The 12746-nt window shown below is 40.3% G+C and overlaps 1 protein-coding gene across 1 annotated transcript in view; it reads left to right on the forward strand.

Moving 5' to 3' along the window:
- The window catches only part of RYR2 (ryanodine receptor 2), a 542915-nt gene that overhangs the window by 477842 nt on the left and 52327 nt on the right, over positions 1 to 12746 (forward strand). The window contains exon 89 of the mRNA XM_060126891.1: positions 11056 to 11160. Coding sequence (XP_059982874.1) covers positions 11056 to 11160 — 105 coding nt within the window. The remainder of the gene's footprint in view (positions 1 to 11055; positions 11161 to 12746) is intronic.

A 12746-nucleotide genomic window follows, 5' to 3' on the forward strand; every position in this document is an offset into this window, starting at 1 on the left:
AATCAAACATCTTAAGTTAATGAATTTAGTGCTTTTCTGTGTATGGGAAGATGCAAGAATCTGGGCTCACTGAAATCATTCCTTTGATGGGAACCTTAAATACCTAGGGCCAGTATCCTGCATTTCTCCATCCTGAATCTCCTCAGGGTGCACAGTCAGGGGGCAGCTGCAGTAGCTGATGTCTTGGTGGTGGCAACATCCTTTGTTTACTGAAACGGCAGGCAGCATTCTTTGTCCAGAGTATATTTACACACATATCTGTGTGTGTGTATATATATAAAATTATATAACATGATAATGTATATAATATAGGTAAAATTCCAAATTCCATGAATAATATACCTTTTTTTTTTTTTTCACCTTGATTTGCTTTCTATTCTTCTTGGGGTAGACTTCTAGTCTTTTTTTTTTTTTACATCTTTATTGGAATATAATTGCTTTACAATGATGTGCTAGTTTCTGGTTTATAACAAAGTGAATCAGTTATACATATACATATGTTCCCATATATCTTCCCTCTTGCATCCCCCTCCCTCCCACCCTCCCTATCCCACCCCTCTAGGTGGTCACAAAGCACCGAGCTGATCTCCCTGTGCTATGTGGCTGATTTCCACTAGCTGTCTATTTTTCGTTTGGTAGTGTGTATATGTCCATGCCACTCTCTCACTTTGTCACAGCTTACCCTTCCCTCTCCCCATATCCTCAAGTCCATTCTCTAGTAAGTCTGTGTCTTTATTCCTGTCTTACCCCTAGGCTCTTCATGACATTTTTTTTTCTTAAATTCCATGTATATGTGTTAGCATATGGTATTTGTCTTTCTCTATCTGACTTCCTTCACTCTCTATGACAGACTCTAGGTCCATCCACCTCATTACAAATAGCTCAATTTCGTTTCCTTTTATGGCTGAGTAATATTCCATTGTATATATGTGCCACATCTTCTTTATCCATTCATCCGATGATGGACACTTAGGTTGTTTCCATCTCCTGGCTATTGTAAATAGAGCTGCAATGAACATTTTGGTACATGACTCTTTTTGAATTATGGTTTTCTCAGGGTATATGCCCAGTAGTGGGATTGCTGGGTTGTACGGTAAGTTTTTTAAGGAACCTCCATACTGTTCTCCATAGTGGCTGAACCAATTTACATTCCCACCAGCAGTGCAAGAGGGTTCCCTTTTCTCCACAGCCTCTCCAGCATTTATTGTTTGTAGATTTTTTGATGATGGCCATTCTGACCAGTGTGAGATGATACCTCACTGTAGTTTTGATTTGCATTTCTCTAACGATTAATGATGTTGAGCATCTTTCATGTGTTTGTTGGCAGTCTGTATATCTTCTTTGGAGAAATGTCTATTTAGGTCTTCTGCCCATTTTGGGATTGGGTTGTTTGTTTTTTTGTTATTGAACTGCATGAGCTGCTTGTAAATTTTGGAGATTAAACCTTTGTCAGTTGCTTCATTTGCAAATATTTTCTCCCATTCTGAGGGTTGTCTTTTGGTCTTGTTTATGGTTTCCTTTGCTGTGCAAAAGCTCTGAAGTTTCATTAGGTCCCATTTGTTTATTTTTGTTTTTATTTCCATTTTTCTGGGAGGTGGGTCAAAAAGGATCTTGCTGTGATTTATGTCATAGAGTGTTCTGCCTGTGTTTTCCTCTAAGAGTTTGATAGTGTCTGGCCTTACATTTAGGTCTTTAATCCATTTTGAGCTTATTTTTGTGTATGGTGTTAGGGAGTGGTCTAATCTCATATTTTACATGTACCTGTCCAGTTTTCCCAGCACCACTTATTAAAGAGGCTGTCCTTTCTCCACTATATATTCCTGCCTCCTTTATCAAAGATAAGGTGTCCATATGTGCATGGGTTTATCTCTGGGCTTTCTATCCTGTTCCATTGATCTATCTTTCTGTTTTTGTGCCAGTACCATACTGTCTTGATTACTGTAGCTTTGTAGTATAGTCTGAAGTCAGGTAGCCTGATTCCTCCAGCTCCGTTTTTTGTTCTCAAGATTGCTTTGGCTATTCGGGGTCTTTTGAGTTTCCATACAAATTGTGAAATTTTTTGTTCTAGTTCTGTGAAAAATGCCAGTGGTAGTTTGATAGGGGTTGCATTGAATCTGTAGATTGCTTTGGGTAGTAGAGTCATTTTCACAATGTTGATTCTTCCAATCCAAGAACATGGTATATCTCTCCATCTATTTGTATCATCTTTAATTTCTTTCATCAGTGTCTTATAATTTTCTGCATACAGGTCTTTTGTCTCCTTAGGTAGGTTTATTCCTAGATATGTTATTCTTTTTGTTGCAGTGGTAAATGGGAGTGTTTTCTTGATTTCACTTTCAGATCTTTCACCATTAGTATATAGGAATGCCAGAGATTTCTGTGCATTAATTTTGTATCCTGCTACTTTACCAAATTCATTCACTAGCTCTAGTAGTTTTCTGGTAGCATCTTTAGGATTCTCTATGTATAGTATCATGTCATCTGCAAACAGTGACAGCTTTACTTCTTCTTTTCCAATTTGGATTCCTTTTATTTCCTTTTCTTCTCTGATTGCTGTGGCTAAAACTTCCAAAACTATGTTGAATAAGAGTGGTGAGAGTGGGCAACCTTGTCTTGTTCCTGATCTTAGTGGAAATGATTTCAGTTTTTCACCATTGAGGACGATGTTGGCTGTGGGTTTGTCATATATGGCCTTTATTATGTTGAGGAAAGTTCCCTCTATGCCTACTTTCTGCAGGGTTTTTATCATAAATGGATGTTGAATTTTGTCAAAAGATTTCTCTGCATCTATTGAGATGGCAATATGGTTTTTCTTCTTTAATTTGTTAATATGGTGTATCACATTGATTGATTTGCATATATTGAAGAATCCTTGCATTCCTAGAATAAACCCCACTTAATCATGGTGTATGATCCTTTTAATGTGCTGTTGGATTCTGTTTGCTAGTATTTTGTTGAGGATTTTTGCATCTATATTCTTCAGTGATATCGGCCTGTAGTTTTCTTTCTTTGTGACATCCTTGTCTGGTTTTGGTAGCAGGGTGATGGTGGCCTTGTAGAATGAGTTTGGGAGTGTTCCTCCCTCTGCTATATTTTGGAAGAGTTTGAGAAGGATAGGTGTTAGCTCTTCTCTAAATGTTTGATAGAATTCACCTGTGAAGCCCTCTGGTCCCGGACTTCTGTTTGTTGGAAGATTTTTAATCATAGTTTCAGTTTCAGTGCTTGTGATTGGTCTGTTCATATTTTCTGTTTCTTCCTGGTTCAGTCTCAGAAGGTTGTGCTTTTCTAAGAATTTGTCCATTTCTTCCAGGTTGTCCATTTTATTGGCATAGAGTTGCTTGTAGTAATCTCTCATGATCTTTTGTATTTCTGCAGTGTCAGTTGTTACTTCTCCTTTTTCATTTCTAATTCTCTTTAGTCTTCTCCCTTTTTTTCTTGATGAGTCTAGCTAATGGTTTATCAATTTTGTTTATCTTCTCAAAGAACCAGCTTTTAGTTTTATTGATCTTTGCTATCGTTTCCTTCATTTATTTTTCATTTATTTCTGATCTGATCTTTATGATTTCTTTCCTTCTGCTAACTTTGGGGTTTTTTTGTTCTTCTTTCTCTAATTGCTTTAGGTGTAAGGCTAGGTTGTTTATTCGAGCTGTTTCCTGTTTCTTAAGGTAGGCTTGTATTGCTATAAACTTCCCTCTTAGAACTGCTTTTGCTTGCATCCCATAGGTTTTGGGTCATCGTGTCTCCATTGTCATTTGTTTCTAGGTATCTTTTTGATTTCCTCTTTGATTTCTTCAGTGATCACTTCGTTATTAAGTAGTGTATTGTTTAGCCTACATGTGTTTGTATTTTATACAGATCTTATCTTGTAATTGATATCTAGTCTCATAGCGTTGTGGTCGGAAAAGATACTTGATACAATTTCAATTTTCTTAAATTTACCAAGGCTTGATTTGTGACCCAAGATATGATCTATCCTGGAGAATGTTCCATGAGCACTTGAGGAGAAAGTGTATTCTGTTGTTTTTGGATGGAATGTCCTGTAAATATCAATTAAGTCCATCTTGTTTAATGTGTCATTTAAATCTTGTGTTTCCTTATTTATTTTCATTTTGGATGATCTGTCCATTGGTGAAAATGGGGTGTTAAAGTCCCCTACTATGAATGTGTTACTGTCGCTTTCCCCTTTTATGGCTGTTAGTATTTACCTTATGTATTGAGGTGCTCCTATGTTGTGTGCATAAATATTTACAATTGTTATATCTTCTTGGATTGACCCCTTGATCATTATGTAGTGTCCTTCTTTGTCTCTTCTAATAGTCTTTATTAGAACACTTCCTAACACCATACACAAAAATAAGCTCAAAATGGATTAAAGACCTAAATGTAAGGCCAGAAACTATCAGACTCTTAGAGGAAAACACAGGCAGAACACACTCTATGACATAAATCACAGCAAGATCCTTTTTGACCCACCTCCTAGAGAAATGGAAATTAAAATTAACAAATGGGACCTAATGAAACTTCAGAGCTTTTGCACAGCAAAGGAAACCATAAATAAGACCAAAAGACAACCCTCAGAATGGGAGAAAATATTTGCAAATGAAGCAACTGACAAAGGTTTAATCTCCAAAATTTACAAGCATCTCATGCAGCTAAATAGCAAAAAACAAACAACCCCATCCAAAAATGGGCAGAAGACCTAAATAGACATTTCTCCAAAGAAGATATACAGACTGCCAACAAACACATGAAAGATGCTCAACATCATTAATCGTTAGAGAAATGCAAATCAAAACTACAATGAGGTATCATCTCACACCAGTCAGAATGGCCATCATCAAAAAATCTAGAAACAACAAATGCTGGAGAGGGTGTGGAGAAAAGGGAACCCTCTTGCACTGCTGGTGGGAATGTGAATTGGTTCAGCCACTATGGAGAACAGTATGGAGGTTCCTTAAAAAACTTACCGTACAACCCAGCAATCCCACTACTGGGCATATACCCTGAGAAAACCATAATTCAAAAAGAGTCATGTACCAAAATGTTCATTGCAGCTCTATTTACAATAGCCAGGAGATGGAAACAACCTAAGTGTCCATCATCGGATGAATGGATAAAGAAGATGTGGCACATATATACAATGGAATATTACTCAGCCATAAAAGGAAACGAAATTGAGCTATTTGTAATGAGGTGGATGGACCTAGAGTCTGTCAGAGAGAGTGAAGGAAGTCAGAAAGAGAAAGACAAATACCGTATGCTAACACATATATATGGAATCTAAAAAAAATGGTCAGAAGAACCTAGGGGCAAGATGGGAATAAAGATGCAGACCTACTAGAGAATGGACTTGAGGATATGAGGAGGGGGAAGGGTAAGCTGTGACAAAGTGAGTGAATGGCATGGACATATATGCACTACCAAAAGTAAAATAGATAGCTAGTGAGAAGCAGCCGCATAGCACAGGGAGATCAGCTCGGTGCTTTGTGACCACCTAGAGGGGTGGGATAGGGAGGATGGGAGGGAGGGGGATGCAAGAGGGAAGAGATATGGGAACATACGTATATGTATAGCTGATTCACCTTGTTATAAAGCAGAAACTAACACACCATTGTAAAGCAGTTATACTCCAGTAAAGATGTAAAAAATAGATAAATAAAATTTCTCTCTTTTTCAGAAAGCAAAACATTGCCGTTTTCTAGAAGACTAAAGTCAGTCACCTTTCCTTTCTGTCTTCTGTGTCCATGGCCAATAATACTCTGACTCAGTCACTGTGATTGAAGTGCCGTGTGCAAGGATAAAATAGGACGAAGAAATGTACAGTTTGCTCTGTTAGACTAAACATAATCTGTGGGGGAAAGAGTTAAGTAAAAATAACAGATTGTAGCCCCAGAGCCTCGCATTCTTACAGGTGTTGTAGAATGACTGTGTGAGTGAACTATTCATGGCCAAGTGAAGCCGCCAAGGCTGAGTGGCGCAGAGGAAAGATGGCAGAATGGCCATTCCTCACCTCCTCCAGGCTCACTCTCTCCTCTGTTTTCGTGGCTTGGAAGGATCTCACTTTTTCTCTTGTCTCCATGGGCAGGGCAGAGGATCCTTATTTCAGTATTTAAAAATGGAAAAGCCACACTTGATAATGCTAATAACTTTAATTCAGATACAAGCAAAGTTTTAAATCCAGTCCAGTCCACTCATGTTCCTTTTTCCTCATCTACCTTGGCTTCCATTATTACCTTAATATACTCATCGGTGTCTAGAAAGAGAGCAATACAAAGTTTGGTGTGAACTGTCCTGATTAAGTAATAAGATTGATTGATGACATTAGCAAGCCAGTGAATTTTATAGAAACAGGAAAATGGCTTCTATATAACAAATAAAAGGTAAATTCCTTTCAGCCAAGAGTAGACATTTCTTGGTTCCTAAAGTAAGTGAGAGTCCTAAATTTATATAAAACTAGAAGCATCCATTGACCTTTCACTATGTGCAAAATCATTCATTCTAACTTGTTTATATAACACAGAACATTCTAAATGAACATTCAAGGAATAACAGGTAAAGAAGGAAGGCTTATTATGGCCTGTTCATGTTTTAACTTCTCAGTACTCCTTGTTTATTTGACATTTTTATATAATTTAATCGACTCTCAAATTATATATACATATATATATATATATATATTTTTTTTTTTTTTTTTGGCCACACTGCACGGCTTGTGGGATCTTGGTCGAACCCCGCCCCTCAGCAGTGAAGGTGCCGAGTCCTAACCACTGGACCACCAGGGAATTCCCTAAAAATATATTTTAATAAAAATTTATTTTGGAATAATTTTAGATATAGAGAAAAATTGCAAAGACAGTACAGAGAGTTTCCATATATGATTCACCCAGCTTTCCCAGCTTTTGGCATTTTAAGTAACCATGATACATTTGTCAAAACTAAGAAATTAACATCAGCCCCATTCTATAACCTAAATTACAGACTTTATTCCGACTTTACCAGTTTTTTCTTTAATGTCCTTGTTCTGTTCCAGGAGCCAACCCAGGGCACCCCATTGCCTTTAGTGAAACGTATTTTGAATATATTTGCCTTAGCATTGTGTTTATTGTTTATTGTTGATACTGTGAATAAAAGCTCATCGTTCGCTTCATACTTACTTTGGGCCGGTTTTTAGAAGCCAGCACTGCATGTTGCTTTTGGACTCCAATTTTTGCTAACTGTAGAAAATTATACAAGGAGGGGGAAATCCAAAACCATCAAAATAAACGTAATCTTCTGTAAGGCTTCAACTCCAGTTTTCATAAGGGGGGAAGGAGAACTGCCTGAGAAGAAGGACATTATATTGTCCAAGTGCCTGGAGTTAAGACCACAGGATGAGTCGTGAGAAGAGAGAACGCTGTACTTGTCGTTCCACGAGAAGGTCAACCTGAAAGTAACTGCCTTCTGGCAGTTAGCCAGGGTGTCTGTTTGTTTTTCAATTTATTTTATGGAAGTATAATTGACGTACAATGTGTTAATTTCTGCTGTACAACACAGTGATTCAGTTATATGTATATACACGTTCTTTTTCAGATTCTTTTCCATTATGGTTTATCACAGGTTATTGAATATAGGTCCCTGTGATAGACAGTAGGACCTTGGTGTCCACCCATTCTCTGCGTAATAGTAGCAAGGGTTTTATATGTTACAGGCACTGAATAGATCAGGAGAAATAGGCCTGTGAGGTGGCAGGCAAGACAGATGTTCCATTCAGGTAGTGAACAGTTCTCAGAAGTCGATGGTCGGAGGCTGAGCGAGTCCTGGAAAATACCTTCTGTGTGTTTCAGGTTTACAAGGAAGAGTAGGAACTTGGGCCTCTGGTTTGCAGCTCTGTCGCGTAAGGTTTGCAAAACAACTCTTGGTCACCTGGGGTTTCAGAAGATCTTAGTTGTTTCTAATATAATATTTTAACATTTGGTTAAAACCTTAAACACCACATGAAGAAAATGTTTGTTTCTTCAGGAAAAATCAAGTTTATTTCCTTCGAAATGGCCTTCTAGTGTCCACCTAATGCCCTCCAGCACTTTCCACCCTCCCTAGTGTCAGCACACGAGGCACATTGCCGAGGCTGGACCACAGTGGAATCCTGAAGATCCGTTGCTTTGACCCAGAGTTATTTTAACAGCCAGACAGGACTAACGTACACTGTAAAATCAGTTTGGCCTGGTGCGTTGAATGGGCTCAATGTATTAACCTCTAAGTTAAAACAACTGACTCCTCCCCACTGTCTCTTCAGACTTGCTCTGTGACCTGCTTCTTTTTTTTTTTTTTTTTTTTTTGCGGTACGCGGGCCTCTCGCTGTTGCGGCCTCTCCCGCTGCGGAGCACAGGCTCTGGACGCGCAGGCTCAGCGGCCATGGCTCACGGGCCTAGCCGCTCCACGGCATGTGGGATCTTCCCGGACCGGGGCACGAACCCGTGTCCCCTGCATCGGCAGGCGGACTCTCAACCACTGCGCCACCAGGGAAGCCCTGTGGCCTGCTTCTTTATCCCTCTTTGAATGGATCTTGTGCGCTGGCCACTCACAGATAAATAAAATTCCTTCAGTCACTTTGTCACCAGGACTGTCTCACTGCAGTCATCGTATGGTAGCACCATCGCTTAACTCATCCAATTTAAAAATCCCCCTCACCCTTGGGCCTGATTTTGTGCCGGAAAGGCCTTGGGGTAGAGGGCAAGAAGTAGGATCTGGGCTTCTCCACCGTCTCTCCACAGGGTCGTCTGCTTTTCCTCCTTCCCCTCCTGCCAGTCTCAGGCTTCCTGGGGGTTGGAATTGTGCGCATGAGGAAGGATTAGGGAGGGGAGGGCTCCCTCCAGCACGTGGAATTCAGGGCTGCACTGTGGAGCCTGCCCGCTGGGGTGGCATGTTGTATCCTTTCTCTAGTGAGGGGGCTTGGCCCTCTTACTGCTTCCAATGCCTGGAAATACCTCTTTTCCCACCCAGCTTCCACAGACCCTGTGCATCTGGGGGTCCCCATCCACCTTGGAATCACATTACCCTTTCAGACAGTTTTGTTGGCAAGATTTCAAAGTCCTGCTAGACAAGATAGCTCCCTCCCCAGTACCCAGCTTAAGAAATCTTCTGTTGTCACTTTTCATCTTCACAGTCCCTACTACAGGACTGTATGCTACGCAAGCTCGGGACGCAGGAGCCGAGTGCTTCTGATGGCTCTCTTGACCCCTCTTCTCTCCATGGTGTAAAGGGAAGCGGGCAGCCATCTCCTCTCCTGCGGCAGCAGGGGTGGAGGCTGGGAGGCCCGGCACCTGCAGGGCTCTTTCCAAAGTCTTTCCCTTTTCGGCTTCAGCGCCTTTATATCTTTGAGGTAGAAAGATCTACTTAGTTTCCTTTCGCAGGTACTGAATCTAGCACCTTGCTTTTGGAATACTGAGATACTTGGCACTTACTGTCTTTGTTACTGAGCTAAACTTAGGTCTGCCCACCCTCTCGCAGTAAAGTCAATCTACTGACACCCGGTGGTGGTGAAGAGAAGCGCAGTGTTTATTGCAGGCGCCAAGCAAGGAGTCCAGGGAGCCTAGTGCTTAAAAGGCCCGAACTTCCTGAAGGCTTTCAGGGGAAGGTTTATAAAGACAGGGAGGGACAGGGCTTGTGGGCTGTGTGATCAGCTCGTGGACATTCTTCTGACTGGTTGGTGGTGAGGTAATTGGAAGTCAGCATCATCGACCTTCTGATTCCAGCCAGTCTGGGGTCTCCATGCTTGCAGGCAGCCTGCAGTTCACTTCTTCCACCTGATGGACGTTTCCGTATCTGCCATACAGCTCAAAGGACATGGCTCAGAATATTATCTATAGACCTTGAGAAGAAACTAAAGGTCCTTGACTTGGTTTAATGGCTAAAGTATTATTTTGTCTTGCTTGACTGTTTTCCTTTCTTTCTGCATTTGTTCACTTCTTTCATTAAATGTATTCTTTGACTAAAGGTATTCTACAGTCAAAAGGAAGGCAGAGGACATGGGTGGGCATCTATTCTGGGAAGGAAGGCCTCATAGGGTCCCACTCGGTTACATCTTTTATCCTCAGCTGTAGGGCCTCAAGTGTAGCTTGATAAAGGACAGAGTTTCATGTCAACATCTTTTCAGGGTCTTCAATGCAGTCAGTCCTCTCTTCCAGTCACTTGTCTCCAGTTTAAAACCTGAAACATTTTAATGTGCTCTCCAACTTAAACTTATACTGAGCCATTTGTCTAATGAGTGAATGAGTTTTTTTTCTTTTGAAATATAATCCCTAGTATTTCTTTTCCTGGTTGATGTGGGTGTGTTTTCAAAACTTAGCGATTGTAGAATTTCTCCTTGGGAAGTAAGACTAGAAGTTGACTCCACCAAACAGTCTCTGTTACAAGTCTCACTCTAGTGTCACATAAAGGTCACTTCTGGAGTGAAAGCTAAGAGAGCAAAGCTAGGTTCTCATTGTCTTGGATTCTGACTTCCTAAAGTTAATGACTAAGTATTAATCTTTAAAAATCTCAATGGTTGTATGATTGGTAACCAGGATACGGTTGTACAATGAAGCGCTGAAGAGAATATTTTGTCCTCTCTATGAATGCTTTATCCAGGTTACTATTTAACAATAAGAAGTAAGTACCTCTCATATAAAGCATAATCTCAAATTCTTTTCACACAGGTAGTCACTTCTGATGATCTGACTTAGCTAAAATAACTTAGCTAAGATTTCCTCTAAAGAGGAGAAACCAAAGTCAGGCAAAAATGAAATAATTCACCATTTTTTCCCCAGTGTTTTAGTATTCATACAGAAACAGAACATGAAAATCCTTGAGAAACTGTTTTGGGGATTTAAACATTTCAAGGAAGAATATGTGCGTCTCCTAAGAGTGCTATACCATTACAATCGCTGTATATCTTTTGTTTTGGGTTCCTGTCTTTTCAGATAACATGCTGGTGATAAGATATGTCAGCACTAAGTCAACTTTGTCCCTATTATTGTAAAGTTTATTTTGGCAATTAAATTATCAAGAATGATTGTTGTTTGTCTGTTTCCGCCCCAGGGTCCTTGCACTGGCAACCAGCAGAGTTTGGCTCATAGCAGGCTCTGGGATGCGGTGGTGGGTTTTCTTCATGTGTTTGCCCACATGCAGATGAAGCTGTCTCAGGTAAAGTCACTGTCCTCCAACCATCCTAAATGACACACTGGACACTGTGATCACTGGCAAATTAAGCATGCTTTCCTTTGTCTGAATATTCTCTTTCTTAGATGACTTCTTTATACAACTTCTACTCTACATTAAAAAAAAATCCTTTTTTTTTAAATAAAAGAATTTTATGCAAAGCTGAGAATAGGTGGAAGCCATTGTTCAATTTTGAAAACAAAAGGGATTGAGGAATTGACTCTAATGGAGAAATAAAACATAGTCTCCAAACACTGTACATTTTACAGTCCTTTGTAGACCTACTTCTCCATGATTACTCACTGGAATTTTCCTCCTCCCTACAGATAATTGGAAGAGGATTTGTCATCTGTTCCAAATCCCTCGTTAAGGGGAGGCAGTTTTCTTATAGGGTCATAAACAAGCAGCTGTTCTCAAAAGATGACACTCGACCATTAACAGGACATTTTGCTTTGTGAAAGTCAAAGAGAAAAAAAAATAGCCATGCAGACAGGCAAACAAAGAAGAAACAGATTTTCCACCATGCTTTAATGTTAATTCGGGAGCATATCTTGAAAACATCAGAATGCTGTTTTCTCACTCGTGTATTGCATTTGGAGCTCAGAGTTACACAAACAGAAAAACTCCTAATATAAATCCTGAGTAAATATGTCCCTGTGATGCAGTGAATTTTGATGGGCTCTCCTGAGGCTGACATGTCTGTCAGGGTGTGGGTTTGTATCTTCCAGGTGTCAGGTAGAGGAGAGAATGCTAGATTCAAAGTCAAAGGACTCCAGTCCAACTCCCACGATTTCATTCACGTGTCCCATCTCTCTTCCTTGAGTCTCCTTTCCTCCAGCAAAGTGAGGATACTCACATCTGCCCTCTGGCCTACAAGCAGGAAGATATCTTGGTCAAAGATAAAGCCAGGCACTGGTTAAAGTGGCAAGGACCGATTTAGTCAGTGATAACTGTTACTGTAGGGAAAACAACCTAGTGTGAGCTGAAGTCAACTTATACTTGTACAGAGGTGATAAGTGTTTTAAAGAGAGAAGGAGGGGGATTAGCAGGGTTCAGTAGAGTCAGGGAAGAGGAAAATTACAAAGCGTTGTTCAGTGTAAATGTGATTGGGCCAGCTGAATATTAAAGTCAGGATTCTGCCCTCCCAGAGTGCCTGGGAGACAGGTTCTACTATCGTCAGGTGTTGGCTGGAACACACAGAAAATGTTTCTGGCAGTCTTGAGTTTTCTCAGGCAGGCACTCTAAGGGGGGCTGGGGTCATCCTAGGGATGCAGCCTTGAGCTGTTAGAAACTATGGTGGTGTTTTGTTCAAGTCTTTATAGACCACGATTAAAGCCTAGTTGGGAAGAGGGCCCAGAGGAGCTGGCTAGTTTGGTCAAGGAGAGAATCTTTGTCTGTATCTAGTTATTGGTAATCAACCAAGTAAGGAAATATCATGATGCTTTCAACTAATCGCTAATGACATTTTAGTAAGTAAAGGAAATCAACATGAACCAAATTTATACATTCACAGGAGAGTTCCGATTCAGAGGTACTGCCATCATTTTATGAACATCTGGTGGTGCTACCTA

The sequence above is a fragment of the Lagenorhynchus albirostris genome, chromosome 16 (assembly GCF_949774975.1).
Source record: "Lagenorhynchus albirostris chromosome 16, mLagAlb1.1, whole genome shotgun sequence".
Taxonomy (NCBI): domain Eukaryota; kingdom Metazoa; phylum Chordata; class Mammalia; order Artiodactyla; family Delphinidae; genus Lagenorhynchus; species Lagenorhynchus albirostris.